The following is a 21,790-nucleotide window of genomic DNA, read 5'->3' on the forward strand; positions in this document are numbered from 1 at the left end:
CACACACACACACACACACACACACACACACACACACACACACACACTCACTCTCTCTCTTTGGTCGCATTTACCTCTCCGAGATAGCATATTTGTTTATGTGCAACTTCAACAAAAACTTCTATTATGAGGTTAACAGTCTCTGGTGTGTTTTTGTACACCTCCATTAATCCAATGCAATTGGTAAGGAAGTCCATCAGAAAGTTAAAGAGTATTGCTACATTATCTATCTGGGTAGCCTCAGCAATGCCACAAAGTGCTTCTAGTGTGGCAGTGATTTCTTGTTTCACCTCCTCCTCTTGACAGATCTGTTGAAAGTTTTCTTGATTTATCACATTCAAGAATCGCTGCTGAAGTGGCTGAAGTACCTACAGAATCAAACATTAAACAGCCATTTCTGATAAATGTATTCTTCCAGTTTAATACATGTAGTACTCAGGGCCGGCTCCAGGCATCAGCTGAGCAAGCTGGTGCTTGGGGCGGCAGATTGTTCGAGGCGGCATTCTGCCCAATCCTAGGGCGGCACGGTCGCTTTTTTTGTTTTTTGTTTTTGTTCTGCTCCGGCCGCCCTGTAGGGGACGGCGGCACGAAGAACCAGAGTGCCTTGCAGGGCAGTCCTCTTCCTTCCCTCCCCGCCGACCGGAGCAGAGCCCTCGCAGCAGACGGCAGGAGGCGGCGCAGCGGGAGGGGCCGCATGGCAGCGCCCCTGCTGTAGCCCTGGCCGCCCCCTTCTCTCTCTCTCCCGCCCGCTCCCTCCCCCCTCAGCCGGTCCCCCTGCACCCGTGCTCCGGCCACGCCGCAGGTTTTTTTGTTTTGTTTTTTTTTTGCTTGGGGCGGCCAAAAAGCCAGAGCCGGCCCTGGTAGTACTCACAGTTTCCTATCAATTCATTAAAAAGTCAAGTCTTTATGGCACACAACCCTTCCCACTCTCCCCACCTACAAAGCACTGGGATAACTCACCATTGTTATTCCAGTTTTACACTGGTGCAATTCCATTGATTTCAATGGAATTAAAACTGGCATAAAACTGGGGTAACACAGTGATTAATCAGGCCCATTAAGTGAATTTTAACTTAATCTTGCCATGCACCATCTCCGTTTGGGGTCTGTTTCAGCATTATCTCTTGCCAACTTATTTTCTGCCCACTTATGGTGTTTAAATTCCTCTCTACTGTGCCTTTTTCTGTCCTCTCTGATATATGAATCTCCTCCAAATTTTGTATCATCTGAAAGTTTCTTTTCTATTCTAGCTAATTAATAAAACTGTTAAATAAGATCAGTCTTAATTATCTTTGTGGTATCACATAACATACTGCCATCTGTCATTATTATTTTAAAAAACTATTTATTTAGGAAGTTAACAAGTTTACAAATCCTTGCCATGTAAATACCAGAGCCAGTACAATAATCATTACAACACTGACCTTTTGTTTAGAGAAACATTTTTTAGTCTTCCAACCTATGTTCAATCTGCATGATACTATTGATAGCTAAGCTAATTTGATCTAATTTTTGAGAGTTTAGTTTTTCCAGACAGTCATACGCTTTACAAAACCCCAATATATAACCAGTTCCTCTATGATGTTCCCTTTCAGTTATTAATTTTGTAATTTATCAAACAAGCAATCAAGTTTTTCACAAGATTTCTTCTTTATAAACCTATGGTGCTTATTGCTCATGTTTCAGTTACCTCTAGGGCCAAGATGCTTCATTATTTTCTCTCCATATTCATTTTATTATTTTACAGTAGAACCTCAGAGTTATGAACACTAGCGTTACGAACTGACCAGTCAACCACACACCTCATTTGGAAACAAAAGTACAAAACCAGGCAGCAGCAGCAGCAGCAGCAGCAGCACACACACACACAGTACAGTACTGTGTTAAACGTAAACTACTAAAAAAAAATAAAGGGAAAGCCGCATTTTTCTTCTGAATAGTAAAGTTTCAAAGCTGTATTAAGTCAAATACTCAGTTGTAAACTTTTGAAAGAACCATAATGTTTTGTTCAGAGTTACGAACATTTCAGAGTTATGAACAACCTCCATTCCCGAGGTGTTCGTAACTCTGAGGTTCTACTGTATTGTTGCACTTTGTTAAGCCTGACAAAATACATGGAATCTTACAAGGATCATATAAACTAAAAGGTTACCAGGGAAAGAAGTGAGACTTCCAAGACTTCAGTTTTAAGGAACGCTCTTCTTTCCTTTTTTGATAACCAGTCATTTTAATCTCACCATTTCAGAACTTTTTAAAAACAACATTTATGAAATACGATTATAAAATGACCCTCAATGTAATATTAATTGGTCATGTTTAAATAACTGGTATCTTACATACCCTGTAATTGGTGTCTTATAAATGTCTAGGTAAAATAAGAATCACAATGAAATTTTAATATTAAAAAAGCCTTTAAAGACGTTCCGTGTGCAACAGTAGTGTTGAATTCAGTTTCATTGCTTGCTGAAATGAAGGTGACAGAAATTTAAAATTTCTTACCTCTGTCCAGTATTGCTGTTTTGTATCTGTGTCCATATGAGCAAAACCTCCTAAAACTAGAGCTTTCATTAGTGTTCTCTGCACAGAACTGGACAAAAAGTGAAGAGGTGGGCTTCGCCTCGCAAACTGCTTAGCTAAATTCCACCAATTCTCACACTGAATTACTAAATTTGCCCTAAAAAATAAAATAAAAATAAAAGTAAAAAAATTGCTTACTCATAGAAAATCCTTTAGAGAAACATACAATCTGACTGCTTCTACCAAGTATTTTTACTAGAAATTTTGTTAAAGTTTTAAAGTTTTCATTTAAACTAGGATTTATACCTAGTCTCTATTCTTTGTGACATTCATCTTATTTATGCCTCATTTCTAGATTTCTGTAAAATTTAATTTATAAATCATTTAATTTATGAGTGAAAAAAATGGGAAAGTACTTTGTAGAGTCGCATAATACCCTTTATTTGACATCTTGCATGTATTGAGCTCAAGCGGTTTATTTTGAGTTTTGTTGTTATAACTCTGAGCCTAGAGACTCAAGTTTTAGAGAATTTACAGGAGATTCAGATTAAGCAAAAGAAAATCTGTTTTATTACAGAGTTCTGTTTAACCAAAAGAACACAAACCAGCAAAGTCTTTAGCCACTGTTCCTTCTTGCAGCTTGTCAATCTGTACACATCAAAACAACAACAAACAGGGCATCTCTTGTGTATCTCCAGAGCTCCTCAGCTCGTGTCTGGGCAACAAATTTCTGTCCCTTCTGGTCACAAGAGTAGGCCAGTCCCTTTAAGGGTCTAAACCCAACTAGACTCCATCACACAGAGATTGCCTTTGCTCAAGGAGGCATTTCTAGCGGGACCAGATTAAGACAAACCAGGGCCCTTGCCACCCCCTCACATGGGGTCCCTCCTGCACTGTGGCGCTCTCTCTGATTTGGCCAGCAGTGGCATGGGCCACCAACATAAAAGCAAAGAGTGAATTTTGCTAGGCTGGTTGCCCTGCTCCTCTTTGCATAAACTTGGGCCTTCCTCATTTCTGGGTCACCACTCCCTGCCTTCAGGTGAGCTGGGCCCTCTCCAAAACCAGGGAGGGGTCGGTCTGCATCCACCTCAGAACAGGACTCACTGTTACCACCTCAGCCAACTTATGATGGAGTAGAAGCAGAGAGGCCCCTCTGTGTAGGTAACTATGTTCTATCAATTTCTGGTCCCTGTGTAGGGAACAAATGCCTGCCTAAGCTCATGTTTCAAACCTATCAATGCAGCTTCTCCCACTCCTATTCCTTTGCCTCTGTCATTTCATCTATCCCTTCATTTATTCATTTCTTCCCCTTCCTCGATGCATTACAGATCCCATATTCACTATATTCTCCTTTCCACTCCACCACTCATCCTCCCTTTGCTTTTATCTTCTCTCTCACCTCACACATTTGTTAAGCTTGTGTTCTCACGGTCTTTGTTCAACGAACAAAAAAATGAGTGAGAAGGAAAGGGGGGAGCTGTAGGATCTCCCAACCCCACAACAGGCTGCAAGCAGCAAAACATGGGCTCTCTTTCTTCCCAGTCTACCCAGAGTGCTCCAAACCCAGTGACTGGCCCTCCCTTTCTTTGTAGGGAGCACCTCTCACAGACTCCTTTGGTCTCAGAGAACAGCAGGGAAAACCCTTCCTTTTCTTTGACTAGTGGCAGGGCCCCCTCTCCTCTAGAGCAGCAAAGTGGCCATCCCAGAGCTGCAACAGCACAGGACTGGTCCCATCTGGTGGTGGGAGTGGGGCCAGAAAACTTCCTTCCCTTGTGAGTGGCTGTCTGCAGATACAGTGAGGCAATGCGTTAGTTACACTCTGGTAATGTTTTCAAGATTTTCTTTACAAACGGGGGGGCTATAAACTTTTATTTATTTATTTATGGTAAATCAAAGTGGAGATTCTGACCTCATCATGTGATTCCAGGAGCTAGGGCCCCAACATGGCTCTGTAGTGCCTATGTCATAATCCAATGGTTCTCAACTGTCAATACCGCGATTCCATTTTACACAGGTTAAAAAACAAACTTTGGAACCCAGGGACACCGTTCCATGTAGTCAAAGAAATTGAGGGTGGTTGTAATCCCCTTAAAATTCCCCTCTAGGCTCAGAACACATGCTTTAATCCTGGATTCCAGACCTGACTCCCAGACAGGACTCAATCCCCTGCCAACCTTAACTAAAAGCCCACACCATTATCAAGCTTGCTCTGAGGGAGCGCCACTGTGGTTTGGGAGCAGAAATGAGAGAGGCAGGGTTATGGGAACCCTGTAGAGAGCACTGAACAGTGGCAGCTCCCAGATAACACTAAGGAGTTCAGAACTGACTTTGGCACTTGAATGCTTTTCCTACGTTGAGAAAGGATGGTCTCATGGTTAAGGCAGATGAATGCTGCTGTAAAAGAACTGGATTCTACTTCTTCCTTTGCCAGAGTTCCTATGTAATACTGGGCAAGTCACTTCAACCAAGCCTTTTACAATCACTCACTCATTGTGTGTTTCTCATGCCTGACTTTGAAACCCTGGTGTCTGATTTGCAGAAGTGTTGAGCACTCACAACTGTAACTGAAGTCAATGGGAGCTCTGCTTTGAGCGTAATTATGAAGTGCTGCGTAATGCTGAGTATTCTAAAAAATCAAGGCCGAAGAACCTCAAATTTAGCACCCAAAGTTTAGTATATACTTTTAACCTTACTCTCCCTGTGCCTCAGTTCCCCATCTATAAAATGGGAATAATACCCCTTAATTTTAGAGAGGTATTGTGAAAATAAATTCACTAATATTTGTGAAGCACTTCACATACTATAATGATGAGCACCACAGAAAAGCCAATGAGGAAGTTAATAATTCTGTCTTCAGAGCAGTTTGAACAGTGTGTAGTAATAAGCCATAGGGCCACACACCGAACATCAAGCAGAAAACAAAATACTGAATAGTTGTTTGTTAAGTGAGCACTGTCCATTTTGTGCACTGAATGAGGCAAGGATTCTGTGTGAAAAAAAAATCACGTAATTAAATAATGCACCATAATGCATACGCACAAAGGGGGAGGATTACAGTTGCACATGCAACTTTAATTCTGGCATTTTTAAATGTGCGTGCTTGACTTAGCAACCGTAATAGTGTTCTTTTAACACAGTACATATGTATTACACACAAAAAACTATTTTGTGTCAGTCTACAAAAGGATAAAACTTTCAAGAATTTGCTGCTTTACAGCTTCTAGCTCCAAGCAAACCTTTGAAATTTATCACTTTCTCCAAATTCTACATGCTTTTAGGTGTTTAAAATTACACCATTTTAATATTCTTTTACAACATAACTATGTTGGCATTTGATTTTTCAACCCTAAACAGTTAATTCTTCAAAAGTAAATAGCAATGTAGAAATCCTCATTATGGGATTGGGAGGGTGGGGGGAAAGGCAGAGTTAATTCTTCCTAACCACCTGGTGGTTGAGAGGCATAGGGGAAGGAGAGCACATTTCAGTACAATATAAACTTGAAGGGTTCACTTAACTGGGCTGACAAGCACTGGCGGGCTGATTCTCCTCTCCATTATACAAGTTTTATGTTTGCTGACACTCCACTGGAGTTACAGAAGCATAAAACTGGTGTAAGAGTGAAGAATCAGGTCTTGAGTCTACGTAGTCCAGAACATGGTTATTATTTCATAAAAGGAGAAAAACATCAAGTTATATAGTTTGTGTGCAAGTATGTACATATTTTTAATAAAATACCTTATATTTTATGCTAGGGTTTGAACAATTTTGAATGCTTTAATTCTCAACAGAAAGTGCTCTTAGCTGTGGAAAACATTTAGAACAGTACAAATACTCTAATAGGTAATATACACTGTATTCGCTTTATTTTTGGCCCAATATAATTTTAAAAGATGCAAAAGAAAAATTTGACTTGCATAAGCCTTCACTTTACCTCTCTCTCCTTTCCACTAATGTTACTAGCAACTGTACAGTGTCATTTGCAAGGTCCTGCTCAGAACTCCATACTGCCAGGTTACTGATTACTTTTTCTAAGAGGTAACCCACAATCCACTGGGAACCCTCTGTGTCTGCACCAAATGCTGTATTAAATGGTAGACTTATCTATAAGAAAAAGAAAACAATTAAATGAGTGCATTTTATAAAAAGTCAAAATAGTAACTCATTTTCAGACTTTCACAATCTTTGCTTACTTAACATACAAAAGTTATGTTGACAAAAAGGAAAAAGTATAAGAAAAAATAGGTAGGAAACCAAACTTACCTCTCACTCTATGCCAAAAAACTGGAAACAATATCTATTTTGTTATAAAACCTTATTTTAAGTATCCTTCCATCTAACCTTCAACAGCACCTTTTAAAAGAAAGATTTCCCATGTATGCAGTGTTGTTATAGCTGTGTTGGTCCCATGAATTAGAGACAAGGTTGGGACCACCTTCTGTTGGTGAGAGACAAGCTTTTGAGCTCACTCTTCTTACCTGAAGAAGAGCTCTGTATAAGCTCAAAAGCCTGATTCTTCACTTTTGAGCTCACTCTTCTTACCTGAAGAAGAGCTCTGTGTAAGCTCAAAAGCTTGTCTCGCTCACCAATAGAAGCTGGTCCAATAAAAGATATTATCTCACCTACCTTGTGTCTTTAACATTTCCCATGCACAGTTCAAGGTGGCCATGAAGGAATTCCTGCAGTTCCTCAGAACTGAAGATTCTAATACTGAGGGCTGGCCTACTCTACCTCTTAGGTCGATGTAACTTATGTTGCTCAGGGGTGTAAAAAAGACACACCCCTGAATGACGTAAGTTACGTCAACCCAAGCACTATCCATATTGGCGCTGTGTCGGCGGGAGACGCTCTCCTGCCGACATAGCTTCCACCTCTCTCGCGGAGGTGGAGTAATTATGCCAATGGGAGAGCACTCTTCTGTCAGCATAGCATGTCTTCACAAGACGTGCTACAGCAATGCAGCTGCAATTGCTCCCTGAATTTGTTCCATTTGCTTCTTTTTATCGGGGGGGGGGGGAAGGAGCGCAGAGAAGAGGATTCAAGTATATAAAAGGTTGTTACAAGGAGGAGGGAGAAAAATTGTTCTCCTTCACCTCTGAGGATAGGACAAGAAGCAATGGGCTTAAATTGCAGCAAGGGCAGTTTAGGTTGGACATTAGGAAAAGCTTCCTGTCAGGGTGGTTAAGCACTCGGTCTGGAATAAATTGCCCACGGAGGTTGTGGAATCTCCATGGTTGTAGATTTTTAAGAGTAGGTTAGACAAACACCTGTCAGGGATAGTCTAGAATAGATAATACTTAATTCTGCTATGAGTGCAGGGGACTAGACTATATGACTTCTTGAGGTCCCGTCCAGTCCTACAATTCTGATTCCATATTCAAGTTCTGGTGCAATAATGTCTGACACCCTTGAAATTCCAAGTATTCAAATTTCCTGTTCTCTGCAAGAATTAAGTTTCTGAAAATTGAATCTCAGGAATTTGATAATTTTGCAAGGGGGCTCTGGACGCCTCGGTCTTGTGAGCATGTTCAATTTCAAATTCCCATCTATTTTCACGTTTCAGCACTAGTTTTCAGTAAAAGAATTTTCTCATCACCTTCAGAGACCAATATTATTACACACAAATTAAGATGGATACAAATGGGTTTTTTTAAAAGAAGAAAATCAGTATTTGTAATTTAAATTAAATATAGATTTATTCAAATTAAATTTGAATTTGACACACTATGTTAAGGGCTAAGCTTGTACACAAAAATAACATTAAGCAATACATGTTTGCTGCCAAGTCTTAAAGAAAGTGAAACCACTGAACTGATGGAAGTTACTGGCTAAGCACCTGGAATCAGAGTCTGATGAAGTGCTAAACTAGCTCTTCTGTGGATACAGAGAGAATACTTTCTTCATTTCAGTTTATTCAACTAGTTCAGTTCAATGACTAGTTCAGAAAGTTAAGAAACTGACTGAAAAAACAGGAAAGCTTGTTTTCTTCTTCTAACCTATGAATAAAAACTAGATGTGATAGGATGAGGTCTACGATTACTAAAATCTCAAAGGATGTAGTGACCAGAAGCAGTCAATTCAATTAACTAAACTACAGATAATATTTCCTTTGTTTAATAAATCAGTTTTAAATGCAAAACATGTTTTGATAACTTTTCTTATGTACTTAGCACATTTAAGGTTATTTTATTTAATTTTAAAAAATTAAAATGCTGTTTTTGTTCTTCATCCAAGTACAACTTGACAGAAATCACAAGAAACAAATTAACCATCTAGTCAAAAAGAAATACATCATTCACCATTCTTATAATCAAAAACAATGTAAAAATTAAGATTCTGAATAAATGTAAGTTAAGCTATACAATTGCTTAAATAAATGTGTCTAGATATATTATATCCTCCTGGTTCACAAATTTTTTTTTTTTGTAGTAAAGGCTATATTTAGTTGCAAATCAACATGTTCTAATGGTTCCCAACCAATAAGAAGAGGAGGTTACTTACCTATAACTACAGGTTCTCCCAGATGTGTGGTCCCTATCTGTATTCCAATCATGGGTGCGCATGCGTGCCAGGTTCTGGAGCTAGAAGGTTTTCGTAGCAGTGTCCGTTGATCCGCATGTGCATCGTGTCTCCTTGTTCTCCCAGCAACGCCTCTTCAATGACCCTCTTACCACCGAGTATGCCAGCCCACAGCAAAGGGGATGGAGAGCAGGTATTGGAATAGGGACCACATATCTCAAAGGACCTCCAGTGATGGTCCCTATATGTATTCCAATTGTGGGTGAGTAGCAAGTAGTAATCAGCATGGAGATGGAAATGCAGTCTATAGAACAGCATGTTCGCAGCCGCTCCTTCAGCGATGGCCTAGCGCAGTGGTCCCCAAACTTTTCAGGGTCGCGCCCCTCCTTACCCCTGTACATGCCCTCCACCATGGGAGGCGGGGCCGGGAGTGGGGCTATGGGACACAGAAAAGGGTAAGGGGGCTGGGGCTGGGAGCAGAGCCCCGGACTGAGGCTGGGGGTGGGATGGGGTGCAGGGCTGCGGCTGGGACTGGGGCAGAGCTGGGGCTGGAACAGGATGGGGTGGTGCTCCCTCCCGGCCCCCCATGGGGGCTGGCCCAAGCCCTGCTGTGAATGTTCCTTTGAGCCCCCTAGGGAGGAGAGCCCCACAGTTTGGGGACAACTGGCATAGCAGGAGGTAAAAATGTGAACGAATCACCATGTTGCTGCTTGACAAATGTCCTGCCAGGAAACGGCTGCTAGGTATGCCAAAGTGGTAACCCATGTTTGCATAGAGTGTGCTGTAATTGTATCCAGTGGCTATACGTTGGAGTGTATGTAGCACGTCTAGATGCACCCGGAGACCCATTTCAAGAGTCATTGGGAGGAGACAGCTTGGCCCTTGGACTGGTCTGCAATTGGTACAAACAGCTTCGGTGATGCCCGAAAGGCGCGGGTCCTCTGGAGATAAAAGGCTAAGGCATGGCGGATAGTGAGGGAGTGAAGAGTAGCGTCTGCATTGGAGCCGTATGGCTTCGGACAGAAGACAGGGAGGTGAATGAACTGATTGAAGTGGAACTCCAACGCCACCTTCGTGAGGAAGTTAGGGTGCAGTCGCATGGAGACTATGTCCTTCTGAGGGCAGTTCTATATTACTGGTTAAGTCATCTAACTTACGTCGCTCAGGGGTGGGAAAAAGCCCCCTTCCCCAAGCAATGCAAGTTTTGCGCTGTCCACACCAGCACTATGTCAGCGGGAGAGCATCTCCCGCTGATGCAGCTTACACTTCTCACTGAGGTGGAGTATTTATGCCAATGGGAGAGCACTCTCCTGTCAGCATAGAGCATCTTCACCAGACACACTTCAGCTGTGCTGATGCAGCACTGTAGTGTAGATGTGCCCTGAAACACAGTGTGTGTGTGTGGGGGGGGGGGGGGAAATGTCAGCCATCATGGTTGCCAGTATGCTGACTCATCAAGCGAAGGTAATGATAACCAAGAAGATTATCTTCATAGAGAGATGAGAGAGGGAGCATGTTTCCAGCAGTTTGAAAGAGGGCTTTGTGAGAGCAGATAGGACTAGATTAAGATCCCATGGATCAAACGGATGGGATCCCATGGATCAAACGGATGGTGGTAGGAGGGATAAATACTGAGGCGCCATCCACTGGAGGGAGGAAGGCACTAAGAGCTGCCAGATGGACTCGGAGAGAGTTGATGGTGAGGCTCAGCATCTTGGTCTTGAGTAGGTAATTGAGGATGATGGGAATGGAAATCTCACCAAGATGGTGGTGATGGCAGTAACACCAAGCGGTGAAACATTTCTATTTAGCCTGGTAGCGTGCCATGGTTGATGCCCTCCTGCTTGGAGTAAGGATGTGGCATACTGTGGTAGAGCATGCTTTGTTTAGCCTCAAGCTCCATCTAAAAACTAGGCCATAAGGTGAAGTGGGTTCGGGTTGGGATGCCGGACTCGCCCCTGATGTTGGATGAGGCGGTCTAAGAGAGTTCGGCAGCAGAGAGGTGCTCAGGTGGAAAATCTGAGGTCATCTGGGAACCAAACCTGGCGTGGCCAATATGGGGCTATGCAGATGACAGTAGCATGGTCTTGTTGAATCTTGCAGAGGACTTGTAGTAGGAGGGGAATAGGGGGAAAGGCGTAGCAGAGGTCTCCAGTCCAGGACAGGAGAAGTGTGTCACTTTAGGAGTCCTAGCCCAGGTCTCCCCTGAAGCAATAGACAGGCAACTTGCAATTCTTGCAAGTGGCGAAAAAAATCCCAGCGAAAGGTGCCCCAGATTCAGAATAGGTAACGGAGAGCAGGGTCGTGCAGCTCCCATGGAATTTTGAGTGCCTGGCAGGTACATAGCCTGGAGCATGATATGATGGTTGATGCACTAGTTCCACAGGTGTACTGACTCTGCACAGAGGGATGGAGACCAGGCACCCCCTTGTTTGTTGATGTAGGTGACTAGATGCTATATTGTCTGAGAGGAGCTGCCTATGCTGTGATTGGATCAGAGAAAGAAATGCCTGGAAGGCTAGGCAAGCTGCTCAGAGCTCCAGAACGTTGATGTAGAGCCTGGCCTCTTGCGGTGTCCAAATACCCTGGGCTGTGTGTTGGAGGAGGTGCTCCCCGCAGCGCGCAAGGGAGGCATCTGTTGCGATGGTGGCCTGTGGGGTGGGGGTGGTGAAGGGGCTACTGACTATGACATTGGACGGGTCGGTCCACTAGGTGAGGAAGGCCAGAACTGTCCGAGAAGCCACAACCCTGGCCGTCACATGATCTCCGTGGGGTCTGTACATGGAGAGGAGCAAGAATTGTAGGCAACACATGTGTAGATCTGCATGTGGTGTCACACAAGTGCAGGCCGCCATATGGCAGAGGATGGAGAGGCAATGGCATACTATGATGCAAGAGGCGCAGCGGAGGGTCGTCACTAGGGCTGTCAGCACTGAAGAGGTCCGGTGGAAGGAAGGCACAAACCACAATTGAGTCGAGCAGCATGCCCATAAAGTTGATAGTCTGCGTAGGGAAGAGCACGGACTCCTCCTCATTGATGCAGACACCTAGAGAGGCCAGGAGAACATGGAGATGGCAGAGCTAAGCTCCTGTCAGGAGAGCATGACAAGGAGCCAGTCATCAAACTAGGGGCATACCGAGTAGCCAAGGCAGCACACGTGAGCCACCACAACCACGAAGACCTTCATGAAGACTCACATAGCTGTCACGAATCCAAAGGGGAGGACTCAGAATTGATAGTGGTCATCAAGAAACAAAGGAATATCCAGTGGCCCAGGTGGACGTCGATGTGGAAGTATGCATCACTCATGTCAAGGGCTGCAAACCAGGCCTCGGGGGGGAAGGGAGGGGATAATAGAAGCCAGCATCACCATATGGAACTAGGATTTTTGGATAAAGGTATTTAGTAGGTGAAGGTCGAGAATGGGGCAGTGCTCTCTGTCCTTTTTGGAATAAGGATGTATGGGGAGTATAAGCCTCTGCCTAGTAAGGAGGTGCCATGGGCTCTATGGCACCCTTCAGGAGAAGGGAATCGACCTCGTGTTGTAGAAGGCATTGATGGGGAGGGTTCTGCAGGGGGAATGAAAAATTCTATGGCGTATTCTTAGTGGATAATCTCCAGTACCCAATGATCATGGTGATCTTGCCCCAATTGTGGGCAAATAGGGCAAGGCAGGCCCCAAAAATGACGTGTGGGGCCGCGGGTGGCAATGGGGAGAGTTTGCAGCTCTTGACCGACACGTCAAAACTATACCCTGGGTTGTTTTTGGGTGAGAACTGAGAAAGTGGTTGCAGCAGAGGTGGTGCGTCCGGTGGTGCCGGCATGGGGGTTCCTGGTGCCACTGGTAGTACGACAAGTAGGGTGCATACAGCTTCCTCTGGAGAGGAGGAAGCAGTTGTGGGGAACAACAATACTGGCTCAACCTCAGCCTCGGAGCCCAACGGTACCAGCAAAGGAGCCGGGGCAGATTGGTACGAGGCCTGGGAGAGAGGGTACCTGGGGGTATGGGTCCCAGGGTAGCCAATGGGGCCAAAGAGTAGAGAGCTGGGTGTGCAGCGGGCCTGAGGGATATCGGTGCCACACCACCAAGGCCAGGTCGTAAGCAGGAGGTTAAGGTGGGCAGGCGGTAGTGAGAGTCAGACCTGCGCCTAAATATCAGAGAAAAGATTGGCTCTGGTTCAGAAAAGCCCTTAGAATCTGAAGATGCCTCTGGAAATGGGGGAGCAGACTGTGTGGCCAGAGCACGGTGCAGCACTGGCCCTCTCCAGCAGGTGCAGCACTGGCTCATCCACCACAGTGGGCACCGCACAGACGAGTGATGGGCCAGAGAGCAGCGATGAAGGTGGGTTGGGCAGTTCCAGCTCTTCCGAGGAGAGAAGGGGCTTCAGACAGCCAGTGGTCCATGCAGGACCCCTGGTGGCAGCGGAAGACTGCGGTGGAGTCCGCACAGCTAGTTGCACCGAAGGTCATAGAAGCGACTGGGGGGGATGGGCAGTGAGTGTGCAGGAGACGGCACGGAGCGGGCCACTGATGGTGTCGCCGGATCAGTTTTCTTCTTTGCCTTATCCTCAAGGCAGGGAAGCTTTGGTGCCGGTGCAGTGGGGTCGGCACGCAACTTCTCACCCAACCTGGCTCAGCTTGGGGAGGAAAGGCTGTGCTTAGAAGCAGCCCTCGACAGGGACTTGCTTCTGTGCCTAGGAGAGTGCTTCCTAATCTCATGACTGGAACTGTCAGGTCCAAAGCAAGGGAAGTGCTGGCGTGGGTGCTCTCTGCCGGTTCGGATGGTCCCAGATCCAAGTGGGCATGCAGCCTCATGGCCTCCTCTATGAGGTGCTTTCTCAGGCAAAGTTGTCACGCCTCTCAAGTCCATGGCAGGAAAGCCTTACTGATGGCACAGCGATACAGACTTCCCCGAAACAGAAAAGACAGCATTGGTGCTCATCATTCACAGAGAACAAGCAAGGGCAGGAAACACAGTTCTTAAACTGCAGATTGTGGGGCATAGTCCCCAGGAGGGACCCTGTAGGACCCCGACCAGGAAAACTATCACTAATGAACTATCACAACTATATAAAACGATGGGAAACTATCTACACTACAAAAACAACAAAGTAATACTATATACAGGAAAAGTAAAGGCTATGTTAGTGTAAAGACGAAGATCGCAGAGGACCAGGGATTCCGACTCCAGCCATGCGGCAGTAAGAGGGAACTGAAGAGGTGTCAACCAACACAGCCTATCATAACTTGTGCTAGGAGCATGAGGAAGTGCACTGCGCATGTGCAGGTCAATGGACATTGCTCCGAAAACCTTCCAGCTCCAGCACATAGCACGTATGCACTTCATCAATCAGAGAAGAATCAGTCTTTCTTTACAAAAATAACTAAAAAATACAAACTATTAAAGACTAAGAAGGAGCCTTCAGTATCCCAAATTACACTAAGGATGATCCTCTGAATATTTTAATATCCCTGATTATTTCAGCAATAGAAACTATAAAAATGCAGTCACTATGCCCTCCTTAGTCAATGCAGGCCAGCGAGTCTTTTACTATTGATCTGTAGTTCAATTGTGTCGGCAGGCTCCAATCAGCATTAGAGCTCCATTGTGTTTGTCCTGTTCAAACAACATATAAGACTGTCCATGCCACAAGGACTGCCAATGAAATAATGGGTGAGGTAATATCTTTTATTGAACCAACTTCTGCTGGTAAGAGAGACCTGAAAAAGAGCTCCGTGTAAGCTCGAAAGCTTGTCTTTCTCACCAACAAAAGTTGGTCCAATAAAAGACATTACCTCACCCACCTTGTCTCTCTAATATTCTGGAACCAACACAGGTACAACTACAATGCATTCTGAAATACTAACAACGTGGACATGGGGATGGAACATAATGGAGTGGGGAGGGCAAAAAAATGATTAACAGGAACACAAGTTCACACAATTTGGACCCTTCATAGGTTCTGGGGGTCCCTCCCCATCTCTGCTTTTTAAAAATATCCAACTTTAAAGAAGAAATATTAATTAATCTCTATCAGGCCACCTGCCTAGCCATTATCATTAGGCCATGTACCGTGACTATTACAGTGGAGATTAATCTCAAGAAGAGATTTGAAGACGGTATTGGCTCAGATAGCTTATTCGGAGAAGATATTCCACCAAGTGACAGCATGGAGGATGTATATCTGCTATATCAAAGCCTACAAAATGGCATTTAAAAATCACAAAAGGTATTTGTAAGTTATGAGTGTTGCTATTTCCGCTTAGCAAAAAAAATTAAATAGAACACACCCATTTTTCAGGCTATGACTATATACACTAAATTCGAAAACAAACTACAGCTAATGTTATAAATGTCAGCAACTGGAGGTTTAAAAACTCTAACATCCACTTTCATAAAGTGGAGTTAGTGTTATATTCTCTACAGTCCATTAATGCAATCAAAATTGCAGTTAAAGTCTTACCTGGTCATACAGTTTTTCATCCACTAGGAGATAGGTCTTTGCCCAACGCTTAAGAAACCATACAATATCTTTTCCCATTTGTGGACTCAGAAGGTGTGTTAGATCCGCCCTTATTGCTCGAGATTCTACTTCTGAAACTCTTAGAATAGCAGATAATAACCTGCAGATATGAAGTATAATTAAGATACCTGACTTTGGGTTTTGGTGAATTTTTATCTTTTGGGGTTTTAGCAGGGTCAATTACCCAAGCAGGGTGGCCTGGCCACACCAAAGATTTCCATTCTTCATGGAATGGGGTGGAAGAAGCAATACATCAACAAATATTTCCTCTCTCTACTGATGGAGTGTAAGCACCCTCAGGATATTCTCTCTTTACACATGGATGGTGGGATGGGACAGAGATGCTAGAATATCCTAGTCAAGTCCAAGAGAATGCATTTGAAATTGGACTCTGAAATCACTGCAGCAGGAAGAATTCTCTCCAGTGCTCTGACATCAGGGGAAATGGGAAATATTTCAATTGGAACACTGCCTAGAGGACTTAAAAAGCTTTTATTGAGACATCGGTATTTCCCCACTCTCTTGCATTATTACCTATAAACTTTGGACAGTCTCAGGAGTGCCTTTTGGAGCATGTGCAAATTAAATCAAATACTGAAACTGTAAATTATCTCACTATTTTTGTTACTGTACAGTGTATATACTTCCTCCCCCTCAACCATATCCCTGATAGACCCTAGCGACTCTCTTAATTTAGAACAGATTTTATTCCCTACTCCACTGGACACACACAATTGGACAGTATTGCTTCTTTTTTTGCCAGCTAGAGGGAGGGGTCATCAAAGAGGAACATAAAGGTACTCCTTTACTTTTCAAGGACAAAGTATAATGCTTCTACATCATTTCTAGACCTGTCAATCCAGGGACCAAATGAATGGGAATGAAAAGCCATCTCTAGCCTCCTACAGTAGATTAAGGCTGGCATGAGACAGACACAGAAAAGTAATTTTAACCCTGGGTGAAGTAACTTCCACATCCATTAGTGTGCCACATGATCCCCTTAATTTGAACCCTCAAACTCTGAGACTCTGCTCTGAGCCATCATTTTTCTTTCTTCTTCCTTCTTTCTGCATTAATCCCATCAAACGGGGTCAGTGCTGAGTCCTCTCCCTCCAAAGTGCTCTGTTCAATGCCATATCCTCTATCACAACACATGTTAACATGTCTTCCTTTATGAAATTCCACTACTTCTTTTTGGGCAGGCTTCTGTCTTTTTCCTTCAGTCTTGATCTGTTGGGATTCTCTTATCCTCATACCTATCAGGACTGTACTTTACATGACCAAACCATCTGAGCCTGCACTCCCTCATTTTTTTGTTTATGGGTTTTACTTTGAGCATATCTTTAACATACACATTCCTCGTGTGGTCTTTCTTCTGACTCCACTCATCCATCTTAACATCTGCATTTCTGTACAACGGATCATTTGCTCATGTTTCTTCTTTGTTGCCCAACACTGAGCACCATACACATCACTCTTCTTCCCAAAAAGGATGGAAGTCCCTTCTGAACCCCTCACACTGGTCCTTAAAATAGGCCAGTAACTGAGTGTCTGAGCGACAGCATTCTTTCCCCACTGAAGGCCAACAGAGCTCCTTCTGGAGCAATCCCAGGGACCTTCATGACAGAAGCAGACAGACCCATTTAATACTTTGGAACGCTTGGCAAATGGTCATTTTGTTTATGCACGCTGTAGAAGGCAGTATGCAATTCATCTATATAGTCTTATCTAGAGATTTTAATTCAATGATGTTTCAAACATTTAGTCTCATATGTTCAAAAAAGAAACACCATTTATTTTGATTCTTGATATTTACTGGCAAAAGACATTTGTTTCTACAAAGATGTTTCTCCGTCTCTACTGCAAATCATATTCTGCATTTCTCTCCAGGAACTTGCTCCACCTTCCCCTGATGACTCCCTACTTACCTGTCTGCTTACTCTAGCTCTCTACTCTTGGGACTCTTCTGAGTCTCTCACATTTTGGAGTTAGAGGAGTAATCACTTTTATTTGTCTTGCCCCATCTTCAATACTTTCCAATCCTACCTTTTCCCATGCCACTAAGTCACCTTTAGCTTAAAATTTCACCTTAAGACTGTTACTTTAACCTACAATTGATTTAATCCTTCCTACCTTTATAGCATTACCTTATTATCCCTGTACTATAACCAATCTGACAGAACATCTACTTAAAAGATCTCTTTTCCTTTCCCATATTCAACGTTCATGCATTGTTTCCCTTTTTCCTACATGCATGAGACCATTAATATTCAAGTTTTATCTTCTATCTACCTATATAAATTTGTTTGAGATACTATGAATGGAAGTTGCTATAGACTGTGTTGTATTCTTACCTAATTACAGAATCAGTTCTGTTGTACCCTGGGATGGAAGAGGCCTTTTCTCCTGGAGATCCCAGGATCTGAAGTGTTGTATTGATGTCAACCTCAGTTGAATGCTTAATGGAATATTCCATTACTTCTGGAGGTATTAATGGAGTCTCTCCCTGAGTATCATTAGCTAAGAGGTAGCCTAAAGTTTTGAGAGAGAGAGAGAGAGAGAGAGAAAGTGACCACAAGTTTTTTGCGCTAAAGTTTTTGCATTTTAGGACTTTGCTTTTTAAGTCTATTGGCTTTACAACAGATATTAAATGGCATTGAAATCAATCCTGACTAACAATGCTAAATATCTCTCTTCATCAATTATGTATTTCAGTTCTGTGTGTATAGATGAGAGAAGAGATCCTAAAATTGTAACAGGAAGCTAAAGATGAAAAGTAATCCCTGAATAAACAAAATACAGAACACATGCTTGCTTCACCTGCAGATACCAGAACTGATGCCTCTGTAGAATAATAAATTTTTACACGACATTTCTAATAGCTTTCTTTCTGCAGTCATGTGATAAAATGTCTTCATTTTACAGTTCTGACTCATCAATCTAAATTGAGATTGCTAACAATCCAAGCCTCTTAGCAGCTTTCAAAAGAATGCCAAACGAACTTACCACAAAAAAAGGTTTCCTTCTTTCCATAGCAAGTCTAGCTCAGGTAGAAGAAAGTATTTAAAAGAACAATAGTCTGATGTCCAGGACAGGCAATATTCATTCCTGGTCTAGTGACAACTGTAATATCCGATGTATCATAACGCACCAGAACTAGAAATAAAAACTTTATCCCACAGGGGATAATGGTATGGCTAGTAAACTGTATACTATATTTGCATCAAGATCTGGTAATCACTAAGACATCAGACATTCAAAAATCATAAAGCCCTGTTTTATTAAACATCTTAAAAGATGTACATGTTTATTCCAATATTTCTGCCACTGTGGCATGGGCATAGTAACTAAGGCAATTTGGTTTTATGAATCAATATAAAAGATAGTACCAATAAAAAGTTTGCAACTTAAAAATGTTTCAGAAATAAATTGCCCTAAAATGTAGCAAAATATGTATGGTGCTGTGTGGTTGCATCAATGTTTTATTGACACTCTATTTGGGATGATCTGCATAACTCAGTCAGGTCTTTGTCACTCCTTAGTAACATGGCCATCATAAACTCATGCCAGTAAGTTCTTTATGCCATTACATACGTCAGATATTCTCTATTTATGATCTTTCATTGTTAGCAAGCTACCTGAATATGGTGACTGACTAACTTAAGAACAAACAGGTCAAAGTGTATGACAAAATCAGTACAAGCACAAAAAGTAAGATGTCTTCTGTTAACATTTTTCTAAGCATCTTTATAAGAAACAAATTATTTCTATCAAAATTAACATAAGGAAATAAGAAAAAGACAAAGTAACCCAGTATTGTTGAAGGGCAAATGATACGTTTGCCTCTAGTTTGTGAAGCGTCTATATGAAATGAAAGATAATGAGTGCATACAAATCAATTACAAGGATGAGACATATGGGCTGATAGATGCATTGCAGTTTTGGCTGAGGAGCTCCAGTTTCAGATGCAGTATACCAATATTTTATGTCTTTAACACTTTCCACTAACCTGTGACTAAAATAAGCCAATGAATATCCTCATACAGGTCATCAAGCACTTTATTGTCAATTGACCCTGATCCTGGTGAGGCAAGTAACTGCTGCTGATGTCTTTGTAACTGACCATGGAGCCTTGTCACTCTGTCTTCTAATAAACTGAAGAAAAACAATGAGCAAATAATGTTATGTAGTCATTACATAAATTAAGGTTATATTAAAGAATTAAATTCTGCTTAACATGAGATTCTTTTGTTTTAATCATCTGACTAAAGTACAGTACACTTTTATAATTATATCTTGTACCTTGTAAGAAGAGGTATACAGTGTTCTGCAGCAATTCTTCCTAGCATGCCTACACTGGCCAGCTGGTCAGAGAACTGGTCTCGATCATCTTCCTGCAGTTCGCTTATTTCTTCTTCCTCCCGAGAGGCTACACCATTGGCAGTCTGATGTGATTTTAAATAAGTTAAAAGTCATCAATCAATGTATATTATACAAGATATCTACTGTGTTAAGAATATTACACTATGATTTTTTTTTTCTTCTTTGCACTTTTCTACATGCTATTCAATTTTTTGGTGTTCCAGATGGAAAGAATGTAAGTTTAAGTTTAATAAAATATATGTAGAAGAATTAAGAAAGGAGTTGATAACTTAATGCCCATGGTTTTCTGGAATCAGGAGTGGGACTACGTCTTGCCTCTGAAACAATCACCAAACTCTGAACTCAAATCTCTTATAAAACTGGAATGCAATAATATAAATCCAGATATTAAATTAGACTATTTCTAATAAATGGAGGAATTACAGACTAGCCACTGGATGCCAGTGACAGACAAAACATGATAGGAGAAACAGAAGGAGAAAAAAAATAGGAGGAAAAAAATCCCACCCTGTCTCCCAAACTTTTCTATCTGAATCAGGAGCTCAAACAAAATGCAACCTATGATAGGCCAAGTGAAAATGGCTTTAGGTGCATTTGGCTGACCCTACTGATCACACAGAACAAGCTCAGCCAATCAAGGACAGAGGCAAAATATACAGTTTGTTCTCAAGGACTAGCTTTAAGCTTGAAATACGTCACCAACATACCAATAAAATTTGCAATAGACAAACTGAGCAAAAAGATTCTAAAATTCAAACACATCACTACTGGCTTGCAGATACACTAGTTTAGACACTAATCAAGACTGAATTACTACATTTGCTATTTGAGTCACACACACACACACACAAGACCAGGAACTAATATTTTAAGCTATGAAAACACTGAAGCTGGATATTTTGTTTGCCAACTTCATACACAAGTAATGACAGACAACGTTGCCAGTTCTAGAGATTTTATTGTGAGTCCTACCATGTTTGGTGTTTTAAAATCCTAGCTCCTGGAGTCTTGTTATTACATAAAAATTAGAGCTTTCATTAAGGAAAAGAAAAGTTTCCAGTCCTCATTGTTTACAGAGTAAAGGTTGAAAAAGTGAACACTAAAAGCTCAAAAAATCAGAAGGGAAATAAGAACTACCTTAATTTTTTTTTTTTTTTTAAATCTCACGATTTTTAGTAAATCTCTATTTTTGAAAACTTGGGTTGGCAATATTGCAAAGACCCCTTGAGTAACATCATGACTTATTTCCAAGAACAAATACACTACATTTCTGGGAAAAATGGATTTCAGTGTTAACTGGAAAGTTAAGTATGAAATTGCAGTAGTCAATAAGAAAGAGAGAAGATTGTGTGTCAGAGAAAAATATCTTTTTGCTGTCATTCTAGAAAAGAGCTGGGAAACTGAATCCAAATCTTAAGTCCTCCCAAAGTGCTTTTAAATGCCTCTTTTCTTTATCTAAACTGGCAAATAATTCTCTTTTGGCCACTTCAAAGTTGCAGCTGCTTATTGAAGAGTGCTTTCCTATTTGAAAGTTCCAGCCACTGCTTTGATATTGAACAAGCAGCATTCTGAAATGCCAGCTGTGGCTTTTAAAAGGTTATTCATGGGATAAACGACTTATCTCACAGAAGGACATGAATTAACCTGTGTATACAAGTTATGTCAAGACTGTCTGTTATGAATTCAAGGTCTCTTGTAAAATATTCTTCTCTATACTGACACTCTTACCACCATCTGTTATGTATCAAGAGAACCGAAATAGGTTTATATGCTATTTTTCGGAAGCGAGGTATCTTAAAGCCCTTTAAATACCATTAAGTTCGATACCATTGATAAAATTACTGTATA

General features: G+C 42.0%; 1 protein-coding gene across 1 annotated transcript in view; it reads right to left on the minus strand.

The window, feature by feature from the left end:
• The window catches only part of XPO4 (exportin 4), a 152,945-nt gene that overhangs the window by 21,109 nt on the left and 110,046 nt on the right, over positions 1–21,790 (minus strand). Inside the window, exons 11-17 of the mRNA XM_024216939.2 lie at positions 19,862–20,004; positions 19,569–19,714; positions 17,914–18,091; positions 15,500–15,659; positions 6,450–6,619; positions 2,500–2,674; positions 75–368 (exon numbers count right to left, since the gene is read on the minus strand). Of these exons, the coding sequence (XP_024072707.1) occupies positions 75–368; positions 2,500–2,674; positions 6,450–6,619; positions 15,500–15,659; positions 17,914–18,091; positions 19,569–19,714; positions 19,862–20,004 (1,266 nt within the window). The remainder of the gene's footprint in view (positions 1–74; positions 369–2,499; positions 2,675–6,449; positions 6,620–15,499; positions 15,660–17,913; positions 18,092–19,568; positions 19,715–19,861; positions 20,005–21,790) is intronic.

Source organism: Terrapene carolina, unplaced genomic scaffold (genome assembly GCF_002925995.2).
Source record: "Terrapene carolina triunguis isolate 2854851 unplaced genomic scaffold, T_m_triunguis-2.0 Scaffold138, whole genome shotgun sequence".
In the NCBI taxonomy this organism is placed as follows: domain Eukaryota; kingdom Metazoa; phylum Chordata; order Testudines; family Emydidae; genus Terrapene; species Terrapene triunguis.